Raw genomic sequence first — 19,552 nt, forward strand, 5'->3', positions numbered from 1 at the left:
ACACAGCCTGCAGCTCCCACCCGCTGCGGCGGAGCAGGGCAGGGACACCAGCAGCTGCCCCCAGCCCCGCTCCGGACCCGCTTCTCCCGGGCCGGTACCGGAGCAGCCCGGCCCTCAGCGGACACCCGCCCGTGATGGCGCCGCCCGGGCCGCCTCAAGATGGCGCCGGGCGGGCCGGCCGCGGGGGACGCGTGTGGCGTCACGTGGCGCTTCGCCGCCCAATCAGCGGCGGGCGGCGCTGCGCGGGGAAGATGGCGGACGATAAGGTGAGTGGGGCGCCGGGCCGGGCCGGGCGCGGGTTCGGTCCCTGCGCCGGGTCCCTGTGAGCCCGCCTGTCTCCGCAGGACCCGCTGCCCAAGCTGAAGGACCTCGCGTTCCTGAAGGACCAGCTGGAGAGCCTGCAGCGCCGCGTGGAGGGCGAGGTGCAGGCGGGCGTGGGGCAGGTAACGCGGCCCCGCGGGGGGTGACCCGGGGCGGGCCCGCCAACCTGTCCTGAGAGACCTGGTTAAAAAAAAAAAAAAAAATAGGAAGCGATTCCCTTGCCAAGGTAACAGACCCAGGCAGGGTCTCTCGGCAAAGCACATTTTATTAAAGGTTTTGCAAGGCCGGGTGTTCTACCTAAGGCAGGCAGAAGCTGCTGCTCGTGTTCCCGATTCCCGGCTGCAAATTCTCTCCCCTGTTCCGTGTTGCTGGGTGCAGGGTTCTCAGATACCCGACGCTTCCCGGCCGCCCTGCCTCAGTTTGCCTCTCTCACTGCTGCAGTTCTAACAACCCCCCCCTTATCCATTTATTTCCATTGGAGATCTGGTTCCTTGGCTCTCTGGCCAGCCTTCCCCCCAGCTTAACTTTTAACCGCAGGAATCGGTTTGCATTCCAAGAGAACGACCTGTTGGAGAGCAGTGTAGGGGAAAGGGACCTGGGGGACAGCAGGGTGACCGTGAGCCAGCACTGGGCCCTTGTGGCCAGGAAGGCCAATGGGACCTGGGTGGATTAGAAGGGGGGTGGTCAGTAGGTCAGAGAGGTTCTCCTGCCCCTCTGCTCTGCCCTGGTGAGACCACATCTGGAATATTGTGTCCAGTTCTGGGCCCCTCAGTTCCAGAAGGACAGGGAACTGCTGGAGAGAGTCCAGCGCAGCCACGAAGATGCTGAAGGGAGTGGAGCATCTCCCGTGTGAGGAAAGGCTGAGGAGCTGGGGCTCTGAGCTGGAGGAGAGGAGACTGAGGGGTGACCTCATTCATGGGGATCAATATGGAAAGGGGGAGTGTCAGGAGGATGGAGCCAGGCTCTTCTGGGTGACAACCAGTGATAGGACAAGGGGCAATGGGTGCAAACTGGAACACAGGAGGTTCCACTTAAATATGAGAAGAAACTTCTTCCCAGTGAGGGTGCCAGAGCCTGGCCCAGGCTGCCCAGGGAGGTTGTGGAGTCTCCTTCTCTGCAGACATTCCAACCCGCCTGGACACCTTCCTTTGTAACCTCATCTGGGTGTTCCTGCTCCAGCGGGGGGATTGGACTGGATGAGCTTTCGAGGTCCCTTCCAATCCCTGACATTCTGTGATTCTGAGATTTAGCACAAAGAGACTTAGTTTCACATTCAAGATCTGGTAGCTGATGTCCTTCAGTCCCCACCCGCTGGGTCAGGCCTCAGATCCACAGCTGCGAAAACAACATTCCTCCTTCAGCGGCTCCTTAGAAAAACCACCGGGGCACGTCCCAGCCCCGCAGTAGCCGTGCCCGCCAGCTCACCCGCCCTCTCTCCCCGCAGGACGGGTCCCTGCTCGCCTCCCCCTTCCTCAAGGGCTTCCTGGCCGGGTACCTGGTGGCCAAACTTCGCTTCTCGGCCGTCCTGGGCTTCGTGGTTGGCACCTGCACAGGGATATACGCTGCTCAGAACTACGCCGTCCCCAACATTGAAAAGACAGTCCGGGACTATGTCAGCTCGCTGAAAAAAGGCCGGGACTAGCACAGAGCCCTTCGGCAGCGGTGACTGTAGAGCGGTTACTCCTTGGTCAGCAGGCACAGGAGGTTCCTGGGGCTTGCAGAGGCATGTCACACACACCGTTCCTTTCCACTAGAAAAGGGCTTTACACCACGTCGGTGTTTGACACCAGCAGGTCTGGTGATGGGGTGTTTATCAGAGCATCGTGACAGCGATGATCGCCCCACTGACCCGCAGTAGCTTGAAAGCGTCGTCAGCCAACGGTTTACCAGCTGCCTTTTCCCTGCTGCTGTCCCCATGTCCCTGCAGACGGAACAGCTGCCTGTGACATGTCACCACGTTCAGCACCCGTACACCCTTCTGCTGGGCGCACGCTTTGCCCCAGGAACGCGCTTTGTGTGGCTTCTCAAGGAGACCTGTAGTGCTCTTCCTGATGACAGACAATCATTCTCCTCTACTCCGTCAGAAATGTAGCAGGAAACCTCCTGTTTTAATCAGGTTCATTAAATTCATGGTATTTAGTCTCTTCTTGAGTGTTCTAGGGTGCGAGTCTGTCTGGCCTGTCTGTGCTGATAGCAGCTCACCCTTCTGGCTGCCACCTGAAAATGGTGACACTTGGTAACGCCGCTGGCCCTGCACGGCGAGTGCTCCGCAAGGGGCTCTGGGGGCTGATGCTGCTCCTGTCCGTAGCCATTTACGGCTCTCACGCTCCCCTCCTCACCCTCTGCAAGGTGGATGGGACGATCCCCTTCAGCTCCGCGTCCGTTGTGGTTCTTGTTGAGCTGACAAAACTGCTGCTCTCCCTCCTCTTCCTGCTGACCTGCAACCGGGAGCTGCTGCGTGTGACCGTGTCGTGGCGCCACGTCGTCCCCTTCGCCCTCTCCGCCCTGCTCTACGCTGCCAACAACAACCTGGTGGTCCACATGCAGCTCTTCATGGATCCCAGCACCTACCAGGTCCTGAGCAACCTGAAGATCGTCAGCACTGCGCTCCTCTACAGCCTGTTCCTGCGGCAGAGCCTGGGTGTGCGCCGCTGGCTGGCTCTGCTGCTGCTGCTGGCTGCGGGGCTGAGCTACAGCTGCGGCGGCCTGCGGGACCCCGGCAGCAACTCCGAGATGCAGCTGCACGTCACGCTGCTGGGCTTGGTGCTGCTGACAGTTTACTGCCTCATATCGGGCTTGTCCGCCGTCTACACGGAAGCCATCCTGAAGAGCCAGGCGCTGCCGCTCAGCCTTCAGAACCTCTTCCTTTACTTCTTTGGGGTCCTGCTCAACTTGATTGGCTACTTGTGGAGCAGCATGGAGGGTGGGTTCTGGGAGGGTTTCTCCTCCTGGGTGCTGGTGATTGTGCTCAGCCAGGCCTTGAATGGCTTGATCATGTCCGTGGTCATGAAGCACAGCAGTAACATCACCAGGCTCTTTGTCATCTCCTGCTCCATCCTGGTCAACGCCCTCCTGTCCGTCACCCTCTTCAACCTGCAGCTCACCCTCCTCTTCTTCGTTGCTGTCTCGTGCATCAGCCTTGCTGTTCACTTGTACTATGGGGTGACGTAGCTGTTGACCCTGCCCTGCGTGCACTGGGGTGATCTCTGGCCGTTCCTTGGGGGTGCTCTCAGCTCCTCAGCAGGCCTCTCCCATCAGCCTCGCTGCGCTGCTGATGGCAGGAGGCGTTACTGGTGGATGGGTGCAAGAGCAGCGCTGTGGGGGGAGGTCCCTGTTCTGGGGGGACGCTGGGCCCCACTCCAGCACCGCTGGGCTCTGCCACGGGGTTCCTGCGCCCTCGGGTGGGCCCAGCCTCTCCAGTGGGTCCTGAATGTTCTTGCAGTGTGTCACATTTCGAGCTGCTTCCCCACCTTCTCCACACCAAAGAGCACGCCCATTCCTTGTGCCTGTAAATGCTGCGCTGCGGGCTCTGTGTGCAGGCAGCTCTGCTGCACGACGGCTGCCCGGCCAGCCTTGCTCTGACACCGTTTCACCTCCCGTGGGTGGTGTGTCCCCATGTCAGGGGCCGTGTCCACTCGACATACCCAGCTGATCCCCAGCCCGTGGCTCCAGGAGAGCCGCGGTGCTGCAGGAGGTCACCCCGCCAGGCTGAGCCCCCCTGAACCCCCGCTGAGGTGGGCAGAAGTTTGTCCCTCCGGGTCTGTGGAGGTACCAGCCATGTGCACGGGGCTGGGCGCTGCTCCCTGCAGAGCCACACGCTGCGGCCAGGGGCGTCTCTCCCTCCTCTCTGCAGTTTTCCAGCCCCTGGCTGCAGGGTCCCTCTCCTCAGGAACCCGCTCCCCTCCTCAGTTGTGGTGTTGCTGCTCCGTGCAGAGCAGATGGGGAATGGGGGGTGCAGGATCTGCTTTGCCCGTTCCCAAAAAGGGAGACAGGGCTCAGATTTGTACCAAGGCCGTGGCTGGTGAGCTCCTGACTGCGGGAGTCACTGCTGGCCCTGTCCAGGGATATTAAAGCTGCGGTTCAACAGCAGGTGCGTGTGTGTCCTCCCTGCGGGAAGGCGTCTGTTCGCTTGGCAGAGGTTTGGGGGCTGGGGGCACGTTGGAGCCTGACAATGCTCATTGTTGAAGGGGCACCTGCTTTATCCCATGCAGCAGCAGCCCAGGGGCCACCAGCCCCACCTCCACACCTGCTCCCGTGGCTGGGTTGTGCCCCAGCCTGTGCAGGCAGGTGCCCCACAGCAGAGCAGGGTGGTTTGTCTGGGGCTGGCTGGTCCCCTGGCACCTGGTGGGATTGGTTAGAATCACGGAATCATTTTGGTTGGAAAAGACCTTCAAGATCATCAAGTCCAACTGTTAACCCAACACTGCTGAGGCCACGTCTAACCCATGTCCCTGAGAACCTCATCTCCACGTCTGTCCAACCCCTCCAGGGATGGTGACTCCAGCTCCAACCTCAGCCGCCCTTGGCACAACTTGAGGCCGTTTCCTCTGGTCCTGGTGCTTGTTCCTGGGGAGCAGAGCCCGACCCCCCCTGGCTCCAAGCTCCTTTCAGGCAGTTCAGAGATGAGAAGGTCTCCCCTCAGCTCCTGTTCTCCAGCTGAACCCCCAGGTCCCTCAGCCGCTCCCATCACACTTGTGCTCCAGCCCCTTCCCCAGCTCCATTGCCCTTACTCTGAGCCCCTGTCTGCCCAGGGGTCTCCATGCGGGAGGTTCAGGCTGGGCTGGGTTGTTGCCAATGGAGCAAACAGCAGCTGGCGCTCTGTCAGGAGCAGGTCTGAAGAGGGTGTTCCTCACGGGGGTGCTGCCAAGGGCACGTGAATCCTGGGGTTCTGGGACACAAGGACTTCTTCCCTCCCCTCCAGCTGCTCCAGACTGGTGTGAGCTGGTGGCCCAGCCCCACATCCCTCCACCTCGACCCACACCCATGTGCCCTTGAACACGCCACAGACCCCAAGGGGCCCCAGCTTCACGGCTGGACCCTGGGCCCCGTTTGGCCGCTCTGTGGCTCCAGCCGTGTGTCGGCTCACACGCTGGGCTCTCAGCCGATGGCCAGTCCAGCCTGTGTCTGCTTGCAGGACACAGGGACTTGTGTGCGCAGCAGAGAGTGAGGGGACACAGGCAACACCCAGGAGCAGATTTTAATGAGAAGACAAGACAGATCACAGGGATGACCTGCAGGGTTTGCCCAGGCGAGCGCTGCCCCGCTGTGACCAGCCCCCTCTCCGCCATTCCCCATCTCGCTGTGCTCATCCCCCCACCCTCCTGATCCTCACTTTGGTCCTTCCCACAAACGTTCCCAGGAAGTTTTGCACATTCCCCCACCCCCCCTCAGCACCCCATAATCAATTTTCTCTTTCCTGTGAGACATTTCCTGAATAACCCAGAATCTGGAATAAACCCATTTTCATCTTATCAGTTAAAAAGTTTCTGGTTGAACCTCTTTGAGGTCACACTTGAGGGGTTTGTCCACCAGTGCCTCGAGAGCTCAGCTCTGGGTTGCTGTCTCCATTACTCCCCGCTCTTTAGCCTTTGTGCACAGAGGTGTTTAATTTATTCATTTTTCCTGTGGTTTCCTTTGTGGTTTTTCTCTTGCGCTGAACGGCAGTTGAGCGAACACCCTCACGAACCCCATCTCCTCACAGCCAGGGCCCAGCCACAGCCCCAGAAGGGGGCAGGGGAGCAGCAGAGGGGCCGCAGCGGGGACAGGGACACAGGGTGCGGGGGGGCTCTGGGCAGGGACCACCAGACCCCAGCGAGGCAAATCTGATGGAGCTGAACTCCTGTTCAGGGCAGACCACATCACAGGGGCAACGGGGGCACGTCGGGGCTTGGGGACCTGGAATTGGCCAGAAGGAAAACCCCTTTGGGAGGGCACAGCCCTGGGACAGAGCAGGGCAAGGAGCTTCGCTTGAGGCCTTTCCCAAAATTTGTGTGGGCAAAGCCACAGCCACTGTGGGATAATGCTGGGGACAGTCCTGCTCCACAGCAGAGCCTGGACTGGGGACACCGAGAGACCCCCCACCAGCACCTGGGGTCCTGTGAGTCTTCCCATGGAGCTCCTGGCCCCGCAGCCCCCGCGGGGACACGCTGGCGGCAACGGTCACGCGTCCCCTTCATGCCCTGCGGCAGGGCCGGAGGAGCCCGGGCTGGGACCTGAGCAGGCAGACGACCCCGGCCACGCCGAGCAGGGCCAGGACGACACAGACAGGGGCGATCACGGCAGCACGGTCACACTGCAGCACCGAGACCGGCACATCCCACACCAGCCTGCCCTGGTAGCGCGGGGGGGAGCGACACGTGTAGCCCTGGGGCCAGCCCTCCCCGAGGCGCCCCGTGCCCCCCAGCGCCTGCAGCGCCCCGGCCCCCGCGCAGGAGCAGTTGTAGGGGTTCCCAGCCGCAGCCACGACCCGCAGCTGCCTCAGGAGCTTCACCTCATCCCACGGCAGCTCCGTAATCAAGTTGTTGTCTAGGTGGAGGGTGTCCAACATGGGGTAATTCCTGATGGAGGGGGCAGCCTGCAGCATGTTTTGACTCAGGAAAAGCTTCTTCAGGGAGCTGAGGGAGATGTCCACAGCGTGGAGGCGGTTGCAGCTCATGTCCAGCACTTCCAGACTGGGAGGCAGAGGTGTGAGGACTTCATCCAAGCCAGTGTCAGACAAGTTAAATACTCGGAGGGACGCTGGCCACTGGCAGGAGGAGGATGGGGCTGCCAGGAGCTTGTTCTGGCTGAGATCAAGATGCTGGAGCTCGGGCAGCAGCTGCAGGCTCTCACACACGCCGTGGTAGGACGTCAGGTTGTTGCGTTGCAGGCTCAGTACCTGCAGCTGAGGGAAAGCCCCCTTGCAGAAGGTGGGTATCAAACCCTCATCCCCAAGGCTGTTTTGTGCCACGTCCAGGGAGCGCAGAGCTCTGAACGTCCTTCCGATGGCACAGGGCAGGCTGGTGACATGGGAGCCGGTGACAGCCAGCTCCTGCAGCATCTCCAGCCAGCTGCTCAGGCTGGACAAGTCCTCCTCGCGGCCCGTCAGCGGGGCAGATGTCACATTGTGGAAGTGCAGGGACAAGATGGGCAAGTTCTGGCCAGCCATTTCGTCCCAGTTGCCTCTCCCCCAAAAAGTGCAGCTCTCAAACACCAGCTCCTGCACCTGGGTGTAGGAGAAGAACCTCAGGACTCGGGCCAGGAGTACCTCAGGCACCAGAAGATCACCAAAAATGATTTTCCTGATGACAAGGGAGCCCAGCATTTCAATGGTGTGGGTGTCCAGGTCGCTGATGGGGAAGGCCACATATCTCTGCAGCTCTCCCCCCCGGAACTCCACGACAGTGGCTGCTAGGCACTGGATGATGCTGCCGACGCTTTCCTGGGACAGGTTGTAGCACACACAGTGCTCCTGCGTGCGGTTGAAGAAACACCTGCCCTCTGCCTCCAACAGCCCCAGCCCCAGCAGGAGCAGAACAGCCACGTTCATGACGAACAACCTAGAAATGAGGAGAGCAGTGGTGGAAGGCAGCGCTTGTGGTGTCTGAGGGGACCACCCGATCCAGCCGACCGGAGGGATCGGACAGGTTGAGCCACTGCTCAGGGACACGGTGCTGCCCTTGTCCCTCCTGCCCAACCCGCAGGGCTGCTTGGCCACGGCTCAGGGCAGAGCTCAAATCGCCAGGGAACACCCCAGGAGCTACAGCCGGGCAGGGAGGTGGTTGCTCTGGGCACACCTCACCCCAAAACCAGGGTTTCGGCAAAGCAGGGTGGCTCCTCCTGGGTTCTGCACTCTCCTGGCTGGGCTACGCAGCCCCGCTCCGAACGGAGCAGGAAATCATCAGGAGAAACTAGAAATGTTGAGTTATGGACAGTGAAGCCAGATCTATCAGTCTGACTGCAAGACGGGAGAGCCACAGCTCTGTTTGTTTCTCTGTATGCTGCGCCGTGTGATCTGGGGCAGGAAATTGCAACAGTGCTTATTTTCCTTTTCCTCACCCAGCGATTTTATTCATTACCAGGCTCCAAGGGGACAGCAAAAAGTAACTTCTGAGGGTCTGTATTCATCCCTGCCGGCACCGAGTATCGCTGTGCTGTCCAGCTGACGGCTTATCAACAGATCGCAAAAAAAGGAGCAAGCAAAGTTAAAGGCTCCCAAGAATGTGCTGACTCAGCTGTGTCCGAGCACCCAGATGGTCGGCAGCGAGGAGTCTTTGGGGGTCTCCAGCCAAACCTCCTGCTTCGAGCAGGTCTGTTGCCAGCACAAACCCCAATCAGCCACAGCTTTTTCTGGCCGCACCTCAAAACCCTGTGAGGAGGGAGCTCTCCCTACCTGTCTGTGCCGCCGCGGGGCCGCAGCACGTCCCGGGGAGCAGCTCCGCTGCAGCTCTGGCGGTGTCTCCCTGGCTGGAGGGGCAGCACGAAGCAGGAGCAGGTTTGTCCAGTGACTCAGAAGCCAGCTCACGCTGAAATGTTTCCTTGCCCCACGGCTGCTTCCTCTAGCTGCTGCCAAATGCAGGGCTGTGGTGCCAGAGGCTGTGCCAGCGCTCGGCTCTCCCTGCACCTGCTGCTCCCCAGCCTCCCCCCCAGGACACCGCGGCGCTCGCAGGCGTCTTCCTGCTGCCGCTGGCGCTGCGCGTCCTGCCCGCGGGTGCGGGCGGCCGGGGCTGGTAGGCACTCACAGGCCGGCCCGGGCGCTGCCCTGGCTCCCGCTGCCCGACTTCCCCAGCGGGACGCGGCCGTGCCGCGGGAAGCAGCGCGATGTGCAGCAGCCGCCCCAATCACTTCTGCTTTGCCTCCCTGCAGCTGCGGGCTGGCAAGGGGGTTGTGTAAGTGCCAGCACTGCTCATGTTTATAGGAGGGACGAGGGACAAGAGGAAATGGCCTCGAGTTGCACCAAATTCAAGTTTAGATTGGATATTAGGAACAATTTCTTCCCCAAAGGGCTGTGGGGCATTGGAACAGGCTGCCCAGGGCAGTGCTGGAGTCACCATCCCTAGAGGGGTTGGACAGACAGAGATGAGGTTCTCAGGACATGGGGCAGTGGCAGCGAATGACACTCCTGTCACTTGTTCCTGGGGAGCAGAGCCCGACCCCCCCTGGCTCCAAGCTCCTTTCAGGCAGGTCAGAGATCAGAAGGTCTCCCCTCAGCTCCTGTTCTCCAGCTGAACCCCCAGCTCCCTCAGCCGCTCCCATCACACTTGTGCTCCAGCCCCTCACCAGCTCTGTCCCCTTCTCTCAACTCGCTCCAGCACCTCAAGGCCTTTCTTGGCGTGAGGGGCCCAGAACTGAGCCCAGGACTCGAGGTTTGGCCTCCGCAGTGCCCAGCGCAGGGACGGTCCCTGCCCTGGTCCCGCTGGCCACACCAGTGCTGCCGTCCCCAGGCAGAGCCCGTGCGCGTCCCGCGGCCGGTGCTGCCACCACCCGCTCCCCAGGGCCCGGCCCCGCAGCGGGGCCGCCCGCGCTCCCTGTGCCGCCGCAGCAGCGGGACGGCGGGGGGACCGAGCCCCGGGAAGGGCCGGGCCTGAGCTCCTGTGCCGGGAGCCGGGGAAGGCCGGGGGTGCCTGGGCCCGGGGGTGCCCGGGCTGCGGGCAGACCCGCCGGCCGAGCCCTCGGGGGCTGCACGACCCCGGCCCCGCTCCCCGCGGCTCCGGCCCCCGCCCCGCCCGCCGCCCCGCCCCGGGCCCGGCCGGCCCTTGTCCCCGCCCCGGCCTCCTGCTGCTCCTCCTCCCGCCGCCATGTGGGGCCGGCGGGGGCGCTGGGCCGGGCCGGGCGGCGCGGAGGAGCTGCGGGCCCGGCGGCGGGAGCGAGAGGCAGGTCGGGCCCGGGGGCGGTTTGCGGGACCCCGTGGGGACGGGGGCCGCTGCTGGGAGCCCCGCGGCCGCCAGCGCTGCCCCGCGGCGGGACCAACCGGGGCCGCGGCCGCCCCGTCCGGCCGCGCATCCCGGGGCAGACGGGGCGGTTGGCACCTCGGGGCTGCCGGCCCGCTCGGGGAAGCGTCTTACAGCCTTGTTTTTCTCTAATCCGCGTGGCTTTTCTGCCATGGATACCCCCGCGGTTTGGGTTTCGCAAGGTCTCCCCCGGATAAAACCAGCCCTGGGGCCCTGCGGGTGCAGCCCCGCGGTCCCCACGGCCCGTGCTGCCGGTCTGCCCGGCCCTGGCCTCGCACCTGGACCCGCACCCGGCCCCGGGCACGGTCCGAGTGCGGCCGCTGCCCCGCGGGGCGGCCCGGGGGCTCCTGGCTGACAAAGGGAACGGAGGGTCTTCGGTGGGGTGGAAAAGCGGCTGGTGACGGGGCCGATTCCATCGGTGACGGGACCGATTCCACGGCAGCTCTCAGGAGAGCCCGGCGGCAGGAGCAGCTGGTCAGCAAGCGGCTTCTGCGGGAGGACAGCGCGGCAGCGGAGGGTGGACGGGATGGAGCAGAGACCGTGCCGGACCCTCTCTCGGAGGACGAGGTGAAGGGCAATGATGTTCTCCGTGGTGATGGGGGTCCCTGGGGTCTGCTCCAGCCTCTGGGCATGTGGAGCAGCCTGGGTGGTGGGTTTGGGAGGGTTTTCTGAGTCACTGCCAGATGTGGTGAGAAACAGGTTCTTTGCGACCATCTTTGTGCCCTGGGTTTCTTTGTCTCCAGGATTAATGGGATGAAATCTTCACCTTGGCACTGCTTGAAATTCGCCCATCTTTTCATTTTCGGATAGGTTCTTGAGCTGCTCAGAGGCATGCAGAGGGGTTCAGAGGACAGGAAAAGATCACTCAGCCGCCTCCGCCGTGCTCTGCAGAACAAGGACACTCAGCAGAAGTTTGTCAGGTCAGCCTGGGTTTGGCACCGCATGGCTGGGCATGTCCAGAATGGCCCTTTGTCCCAGCTGTTGTGCGGGTGAGCTGCTGCGTGGCCGAGGGTGGGAAGGCAGGAGGTGACAGCGGCCTTTGCGTCCCGCCAGGCTGGACGGCAGCATCCGGACGCTGGTGGGGCTCTTCACCAGCAGCCTGGCTGACGTGCAGATGGAGGCCGCCCGCTGTCTGCACGAGCTGTCCCACTCCAGTGACCCTGCTGTGGCCGAGGCCTGTCTGCCAGCGACCTCCTATCTCCTCACCTACCTCTCGGGACACAGCGTTGAGTTCACGGTAAGATCCGTGCCTATGTTTGTTTCGGCTCTGGCACCTGATAATCCTCTGGTAGCGGTTGGGTGCTGACCTCCCTTGGCCACCCCCAGCCTGACAAGGCTGATGTAGGAGCGCTGGTGGGAAGGGGCGCTCCGGAAGGCTCCAGTCCAACCTTCCCCTTGGAGCAGGACTGTCCCCAGTGCTAGCCCAGGGCAGTGTGGCTTTGTTTTGGAAATGTAGAGACCCCCTTCACTGTGCCCCATCCCAACACCAAGACGAGTTTCGTTCCATCGTGTTTGCACCCCCTTCCAGGCAGCTGCAGCCTGCTCTGAGGATCATAGAGTAGAAGCATTTTGGTTGGAAGAGACCCTTAAGATCATCGCGTTCAACCATAACCCACCCCTGGCACTGCCCCATGTCCCTGAGAACCTCATCGCCGTCTGTCCAACCCCTCCAGGGATGGTGACTCCAGCACTGCCCTGGGCAGCCTGTTCCAATGCCCCACAGCCCTTTGGGGAAGAAATTGTTCCCAGATCCAACCTCAACCTCCCCTGGTGCAACTTGAGGCTGTTTCCTCTCATCCTATCACTCGCTACTCGGGAGAAAAGACCAACACCCTCCATGCTTAAATGCTCCCAAGCCTCATCCAGGCCAGGCAAACCATCCTGCCACAGCCCAGGACACACTGGTTTGCTGCATTTGCAATGGGCAATTCAGTTCCAAGCCCAGTTTGGGGAGGCAGAGGGACATTTGGGGACTGCAGGCTGCAGCAGCAGGACTCCATCGTCAGACGTGTGGTCTGACCTCTTGACACAGGCAGGGCCTGGACAGGAGGTACCTCAGTGTCTGTGTGGTGGGTAAAGCAGAAGTACCAGGTACGGGTCAGTTTAGGGCAGTCACCAGGGAAAGGCTGTGGAATGAGAGGGGTCTTGGGGAAATGTTGTAGCAATAATTAGAAGCCTGAAAAACCTCTGAAGTAGAAGTGATCAGATCCCAACCTGAGCCAGATAGAAAAAGGATAAACTGAAGGTGATCCAGCTGGGAATGGGGTAGCTGGAGAGCCCAGAAGTTTCCATCTATGTTTACCCCTCTGAATATGGCTTCAGCCCCACTCAGGGCACCTGTGTGCCCCAGTCCCGGGGTGCAGGTGCTGAGGGGCAGCACAGAGGAGGTGACCTGCTGTTCTGGGGTGTTGCAGGAACTGTGTTTGTACACGCTGGGGAACCTGGTGGTGGAAAGCGAAGCTGTGAGGAAGCAGCTTCTGCCTCAGGGCATCATTCCAGTGCTGGCGTCCTGCATCCAGGTGGGTGAAATAGCTCAGCTGCGCTTCCCCTACCCCAGAAAGAGCCTTTTCTGATGCCCTCCAGGCGCTGGCTGAGGGCATGGAGGTACCAGCCGCCTTCCCGCTGCGGGCACAGACCCCTGCCCAGGGCTGTTCCTTGCAGGTAAAGGTCTCTATGGGCTCTCCTGCGCTCCGTTTTCGGGGCTCAGGTCACCACCTTGTGCTCTTCTCCAGCTGAACCTCTCACATGCGCAGCTGCGCCTGGCCGATGAGCAGTCTGCCAGACGGGGAGCTGCAGGCTCTCCCCTCGGTACGGCTGGGCTGCAGCAGGCAGATGAGGCTGACACAGTGCGGAGGGCTGTGGGGTGTGGACCTGAGTGCCCAGAGCAGCTCTGCTGCCATGTTTGGGCTCCTGGATCCCTACAGCTGCAGCCATGGGAGCCTGGGGAGTGGGACAGTGCAGCTCTGGTGTGGCCACAGCTTGCTCTGTCACTGCGGTCCCCTGCTGTGCCCCCTCTTCCCAGGCATGGGCAGACCGCGCCGCTCGGCTGCTCGGTTTGGCGTTACAGAGGAATCGCGCCCTGCCCAGTGCGGCACCGGGATCCCCCCGGCCCTGCCAGGCGGGATTAGCTTTGCTCTGTTTGATTGCAGTCCCCGCACGAGGCGGTGCTGGAGGGTCTGGGTTACGTCCTCTCGCAGCTGCTCCAAGCCAAGGAGGCCCCCGCAGAGATCGTACCGTGAGTGCCAGCCTTGTCACCCTCCGTTGGGATGGGCCCTGGGGCCTGGCGTGGTATTTGTGTGCCAGGGACAGTGACACCTTTCCCATCCCAGTGATGTTAATAGTTCAGAGCAGAATCTTACCAGGACTGCGGATGTTTTGCTGCAGATCAGGGCGTGGGGCTTGACTCTTTTCCCTCAGCTTCATCGGAGCAGACAGCTCTGGTATTTCAGTAAAGGACAGTGTTGAGCAGGGCAGGCTCGCAGGGAAATTCTGGCTGTATTCCTCCTGCGAAGGAAAAGATCAGCTTGACAGGCCCCAGTGCCAAAAATGTGACCCTGGCCAAGGTGTCCTGAGTGCCCCCAGGCCCTGCCATGGACGGGGGGGTTGTTTCAGGTGTTAGCGCTGTCTGGCGCTGCAGCCCGGGGTCAGAGCCTCTTTCAGGTCTGGTTTTGGAGCATGTGGCCCCCAGTACGGGGGAGAGCAGCTCCTGCTCGGCGGCCAGGGCACTGTCCCCCTGTCACTTGTCTGTCCTGGCCGAGCCTGCCCTAACTCTGCCATTCTGCCCCCAGCTTGGTTCTGGACTCTGTGCTCCCCCAGCACATGCTGCGACTGGTTTGTTCTGGTCTCAAGGCTGGGACAGGAGCAGCCGTGGAGTTTGCGTGGTGTCTCCACTACATCGTTTGTAGGTAAATGTGCTTTCCTTCTCATTTTGAGTTCCCTGAGGGCAGCTAAACAGAGGCACAAGGGCACGGGGTCCTGCCAGGGTGCCTGGATTGCCACCCCTTGCCCCTTTCCCTTGGGAACGCAATTCCCTGCCACCTGGGGCATTCCTGCTCTCCCGTCCAAGCACACATGTGCTATTTGCAGGGTCACCGAGTTCTTTGTGGGGTGATAACAGGTGATAAATCTGAGGAGGCTGTTCCCGGTCCTCTGAACCCCCCTCAGTCGCCTCCCTGTGTCTGGAGTTGCCCCCCGCACTCCCCAAGGCAAGTTCCCTGGATCCTCGAGCTCCGGGTTGGCCCAGTGTCCCCTGGCCAGGCTGGCTGCCACCAACGGTCCCTCCCCACCTCGGTGCGGCCGCTCCAGTGTCACCTTCGAGCAGCCCCAGCAGAGACACAGGCACCTGTGGGCACTCAGGTGGATCAGGGCTGGTATTTCCAGAGCCACATAGATAATTCCAGCGGATCTGTTTGCCAAGGGCTTTTCAACTTTCTTGTGAGCTCAGAGGCAGCTGCTGTTCGAATGTGAAACGAGCCCTGTGCTGCTTCAGGAGAGCGCTCTGAATTCCCAGGCGCTGTTGTTTGGCGAGGGCTGCAGCTGTTTTCCCCGAGGGGCGAGGGTGACCGCGCTGTCCCTTCCCTTTGCAGCCACACAGCCGACGCGGCACTGCTGTCCCTGGGCGCCCTGCCTGCCCTCGCCACGCTCCTGCTCGACCTGGCTTCCGAAACTCCCCCGGATGCTCCCGAGGGCCTGGAGCTGGTGAGAGGCAGGCAGGACGCGGCTGGTCCCAGCGTTGCGTGGGGACGCGGCCCGGCTGCAGGGCTCTGTGTTTGCCCCATCACAGCTCATCTGCCCAGTGCTGCGGTGCCTTAGCAACCTGCTGGCGGGGGACACGGGCTGCCAAGGCCAGATCCGGGACGAGCGCCTGCTCGTTGCCCTCTTCCTCATCCTGCAGAGCTTCCTCCAGCAGCATCCCTTCATCGTCCAGGAGGGTCTGTGGCTGCTCAACAACCTCACAGGTGAGCGCCCGTGGGGCTGGGACCTGCCTCAGTGGTGTCTTGTCTACAGCGACCTCGACTGTACTGATATGTTCCTCCTCTCCCACCCCAGCAGACGAGCCCTTCTTCTGCTCTGCTCTGCTCGCCCTGGACTTGCTCCCGGCCCTGCTGCAGCTCCTGCCGTGCTCCCCGATGGCCGCTGCGTTGGTAAGAATTCGTTGGGCTTTCAGCAACACGAACCCCGCACACACGATGCTCAGGATGGAGGTTGGCTTGGGGCACCAGCAGCTCAGCAGAAGGTCTCGTGTCATGGCAGAGTCACCATCTGCCTCCCCTGAGGTCACTGCGTCTGTACTGATGATTGCCAGAGCCTTGTCCCAGCAGAAGAGGGGTCCTGAAGCAGATGTTCCCAGATGAGCAGGCCCAGGGAGGCTGCAACCACCTGCTTTCAGACAACCCTGAAACTCTGCGGAGATGCTGTGCCCTGGGTCATGCAGCTGCACCTTCATGGCAGGGGGTGAAGGTGCCTTCAGTGGGGATGGAGAAGGCTTCTTGTCAGTTGTACCCTGGGCTGCATCCCCAGCCCCATGAGCAGCAGGTGGAGGGAGGGGATTGTCCCCTCTGCTCCACTTTGGTGAGACCCCCCTGCAGTGCTGGTCCAGCTCTGGGGTCCCCAGCACAGCACACACATGGACCTGCTGGAGAGGGGCCAGAGGAGCCCCAGAAATGATCCGAAGCTGGAACAGCTCTGCTGGGAGGACAGGCTGAGAGAGTTGGGCTATTCAGCCTGGAGAAGAGAAGCTTCGAGGAGACCTTAGTGCAGCCTTTCCATACTTAAAAGGGGCTGATAAGAAAGATGGGGACTGACTTTTGAGCAGGGCCTGTTGCAATAGGACATGGCGTGATGGTTTTAAACTAAAGGAGGGAGATTCAGGCTGGACATGAGGAAGAAATTGTTGCCCCTGAGGGTGGTGAGAGCCTGTCCCAGGTTGGCCAGAGAGGTGGTGGCTGAACCATCCCTGGAGACATCCCAGGCCAGGCTGGACGGGGCTCTGAGCAACCTGAGTTGGTGCAGATGTCCCTGCTCATGGCAGGGGGGGCACTGGGGGAGCTGGGAAGGTCCCTTGAACACAAACTGTTCTGTGATTTTGAAAAGCATTCACAATCCAGGTGGTTGGTGGGCACGTGGCTTTGGGGAAGCACCTGGTGGGACCTCCAGGAGGACACGGGGAATTCTCTGGAGCCCCCTGAGCCCATTGGGAACCTGCCTGCTAACAAAGCGCACATCACTCACTCCGTCTCTTTTGCTTCTCATTCCAGGTCCTGACGGTTCTGTGCAATATCGCGGAGAAGGGCCCAGCCCTGTGCCAGCAGCTGCACCAGGCCCTGCCCCTGCTGCTGCCCGCGCTGGCGCTGCCCGACCCCCAGGCCGTGGGGCAGGGCCTGGAGCTGCTGCACCTCCTCTTCCTGCACTGCCCGGAGGTGAGCGTGGGGCTGCCCGCCCCCATCAAGCATCCCCGGGGATGGGGATTATTATTATTTGATTAACAGTGCCTGTAGGCACTACTGCACAGCCCCTGCTCCCCGGCACCCAGACACGAGCCTGCAGGGTGGCACTTGGGGGGTGAGGGTGGAAGCCCTGCACTGAACATGACCCTTTTGGGTGGGTTGTACCCTTTGAGGTTATTTGGGGGGGATTCTTTTGACTCAGCTGTGCTTACTTAGAGCTCTGTGCACTCCCGCCTAGCAAGCAGCATGGCTGGATGTACCCGACTGGGGACGCCAGTGTCTGGTGGGGCTCTGGGGATCCCTGAGCGGCACCGTGGGGGCTCGGGACACACGGGACCACCCAGGCAGCTCTCACCCCTCTCCTCTCGCCCAGGTGGCTGCCGATTTCATCAGGCAAGGCGGGCAGCGGGCCCTGGAGCAGCACCAGAGCAGTCCAGAGCTCCAGGAGCGGGCGCGAGCGCTGCTCGACCTGGCCGGGCAGCCCGCAGGAGCGTCCACCACCGGTCCCTGCCACGGCACAGTGTCTGCCTTCCCCTAGGCCTCCCCACACGCTCCCCAGAGGAGCGAAGCGTTTGTTGCCCACGTCCAGCTTTCCCGAGGGCTGCTCAGGGCTCTGACCGCCAGCAGCAGCGTGCAGGCTGCCCCACGTGTCCTCGGAGCTCGGTGCAGCCGCAGAGCCGAGCTGCAGCCGGGCCGCGGTGCCGGGGATTGGTGGTGAACAAACCCATTGCATTAGCCCTTCCCCCAGCAGCTCCTTTGGGCGTTAAACCCAACACGCGAAGCTCAGGGTAAGCACGTTGCGTTTATGTGATTGATAAGTTAAAGAGACGTTATACAGTAAAGATCATCAGTCAAGTCTTCAGCATGTGCATGTTTACTGCCTGTCTTCATGGTTTGCTTTTCACAATGTTCTCCAAGGCCTTGGCCACCTGGTCCACAGTGAGGTTGTCCAGCGACACACTCTTCTCCTTACCAAACTCTGCAGAAGAGACAGAGGATGAGAGAGGGGGCAGGTGCTTTGGTCCTTCTCTGGTGCAAGAGCACCCCAAAGCCCAGCTTTAGGTTTCACAAGCAGCACTATCACAGCCTGGGCTCCTGTCACGTCCATTTCACACCCACCACCCCCATGTGCCTCCCTGTGCCCGGGTTATCGTTGCCACCTTCTCTGTTCTCAGCTTTTCCCCTTAGAGAGAAACCAGTGCGGCCTCACATGGTTCCTTACCTCTTGGTTCACTTTTGCTGCGCAGGAGCTGGGCTGGGGCCACCACCGCATCCCAAAGCAACCGAGCGGCTCTCAGCCCGCTCACCTCGAGATGCAGTAAAATGGCACTGAAAACCTCGCTGTTCCCACAGCTTCCCCAAGCTGGGTGCATTTCCCCGCCGGGTACATACAGACCAGACCAAACAGCTCTGCTGGCCCCTGTGCTCACACCGGGAAACTGGTGCTCAAACAATCGTTGAGTGTCTTTGAAATAAAGTTTCTGAATTATTTTTGCCTACTCCCAGGCAGAAAAGCCTTTACAGAGGAGCTTTTCTTCTTCCTCCTTGGCATTTGGGCAGAAACAAGCCCAGGTTCCTGTATAAGTTGGGGAATGACCTGTTGGAGAGCAGTGTAGGGGAAAGGGACCTGGGGGACAGCAGGGTGACCATGAGCCAGCACTGGGCCCTTGTGGCCAGGAAGGCCAATGGGACCTGGGGGGGATTAGAAGGGGGGTGGTCAGTAGGTCAGAGAGGTTCTCCTGCCCCTCTGCTCTGCCCTGGTGACAGTGCATCTGGAATATTGTGTCCAGTTCTGGGCCCCTCAGTTCAAGAAGGACAGGGAACTGCTGGAGAGAGTCCAGCGCAGGGCAACAAAGATGCTGAAGGGAGTGGAGCATCTCCTGTGTGAGGAAAGGCTGAGGGAGCTTGGGCTCTGGAGCTGGAGGAGAGGAGACTGAGGGGTGACCTCATTCATGGGGATCAATATGGAAAGGGGGAGTGTCAGGAGGATGGAGCCAGGCTCTTCTGGGTGACAACCAGTGATAGGACAAGGGGCAATGGGTATAAACTGGAACACAGGAGGTTCCACTTAAATATGGGAAGAAACTTCTTCCCAGTGAGGGTGCCAGAGCCTGGCCCAGGCTGCCCAGGGAGGTTGTGGAGTCTCCTTCTCTGCAGACATTCCAACCCGCCTGGACACCTTCCTGTGTAACCTCATCTGGGTGTTCCTGCTCCGGCGGGGGGATTGGGCTGGATGAGCTTGCGAGGTCCCTTCCAACCCCTGACATTCTGGGATTTTGTGATTTCACTGAGAACACAGTGAAAACAAAGAAAAAACAAACTTTTTTTTTTTCGTATGGGAACCCTGCAGGGGTGGGAGGCCACAGACACGAGCTGCCGACCCGCCTCCCGAGCCGCAGGTCCCTCCGTGACCCCCGGACCCAAACCCCCCCGGCACCCCCGGCCACGGTCCCGCCGGCGCCGCCGAACCCGGGGACACCCGCACGCACCGTAGCGAGCCCAGAGCCTGGGCTGCACCCCCGAGCACTCGCGGATCAGGATGGGGAAATCCGGGTTCGCCTTCTTCAGGGTCACGTAGTGCTGCTCGATGAAGTCTCTGCGGAGGGAGGGAGGGAGGGAAGAGCGGCGGGTCCCCGCGCTGGGCCCGCCGGGCCGGGCAGGCTGAGGCCAGACCCCCGGCCGCGCTCACCTGGCGCCGCGGCTGCCGGCCGAGCGCTGGCACAGGTGGATACGCAGCTCCCGCAGGCCGCGGCCCAGCCCGGCCCCGAGCCCCTTCACGGCCGCCGCCGCCATCTTCTCTCCGCTCCGAACAACAACACGGGGGCGGGGCTTCGGCGATGGCCAATCGCAGCGTCC

The 19,552-nt window shown here is 61.6% G+C and overlaps 5 protein-coding genes across 7 annotated transcripts; 3 read left to right on the forward strand and 2 right to left on the reverse strand.

The window, feature by feature from the left end:
• Positions 1-229: 229 nt before the first annotated feature.
• LOC135993895 (SLC35A4 upstream open reading frame protein) lies at positions 230-2,467 on the forward strand. Its single transcript, XM_065644071.1, has 3 exons — positions 230-266; positions 345-443; positions 1,766-2,467. The coding sequence occupies exons 1-3, from the start codon at positions 252-254 to the stop codon at positions 1,961-1,963; spliced, it is 312 nt and encodes a 103-aa protein (XP_065500143.1). The 5' UTR covers positions 230-251; the 3' UTR covers positions 1,964-2,467.
• A 71-nt stretch (positions 2,468-2,538) lies between these two features.
• On the forward strand, positions 2,539-4,407 carry SLC35A4 (solute carrier family 35 member A4). Its single transcript, XM_065644070.1, has one exon. It carries the CDS (start codon positions 2,545-2,547, stop codon positions 3,490-3,492), a length of 948 nt encoding a protein of 315 aa, XP_065500142.1. The 5' UTR covers positions 2,539-2,544; the 3' UTR covers positions 3,493-4,407.
• Positions 4,408-6,493: 2,086 nt separating this feature from the next.
• CD14 (CD14 molecule) lies at positions 6,494-7,849 on the reverse strand. The gene has a single exon (XM_065643804.1). It carries the CDS (start codon positions 7,847-7,849, stop codon positions 6,494-6,496), a length of 1,356 nt encoding a protein of 451 aa, XP_065499876.1.
• A 2,238-nt stretch (positions 7,850-10,087) lies between these two features.
• On the forward strand, positions 10,088-17,547 carry TMCO6 (transmembrane and coiled-coil domains 6). Of its 3 annotated transcripts, none has more exons than XM_065644351.1 (12): positions 10,088-10,176; positions 10,693-10,817; positions 11,061-11,170; positions 11,304-11,487; positions 12,665-12,769; positions 13,400-13,485; positions 14,039-14,155; positions 14,837-14,948; positions 15,034-15,208; positions 15,300-15,394; positions 16,508-16,669; positions 17,070-17,547. In XM_065644351.1, exons 1-12 carry the CDS (start codon positions 10,098-10,100, stop codon positions 17,232-17,234), a joined length of 1,515 nt encoding a protein of 504 aa, XP_065500423.1. In that variant the 5' UTR covers positions 10,088-10,097; the 3' UTR covers positions 17,235-17,547. The 3 variants fall into 3 exon arrangements, with proteins under 3 accessions (XP_065500423.1, XP_065500424.1, XP_065500425.1); XM_065644352.1 differs by having other exon boundaries at positions 15,303-15,394; XM_065644353.1 differs by having other exon boundaries at positions 15,145-15,208.
• Positions 17,480-19,525, reverse strand: NDUFA2 (NADH:ubiquinone oxidoreductase subunit A2). The gene is made up of 3 exons (XM_065644354.1): positions 19,386-19,525; positions 19,186-19,292; positions 17,480-17,675 (listed from the first exon to the last, which is right to left on the reverse strand). The coding sequence occupies exons 1-3, from the start codon at positions 19,487-19,489 to the stop codon at positions 17,584-17,586; spliced, it is 303 nt and encodes a 100-aa protein (XP_065500426.1). The 5' UTR covers positions 19,490-19,525; the 3' UTR covers positions 17,480-17,583.
• Positions 19,526-19,552: the final 27 nt, after the last annotated feature.

Source organism: Caloenas nicobarica, chromosome 13 (assembly GCF_036013445.1).
Source record: "Caloenas nicobarica isolate bCalNic1 chromosome 13, bCalNic1.hap1, whole genome shotgun sequence".
In the NCBI taxonomy this organism is placed as follows: Eukaryota; Metazoa; Chordata; class Aves; order Columbiformes; family Columbidae; genus Caloenas; species Caloenas nicobarica.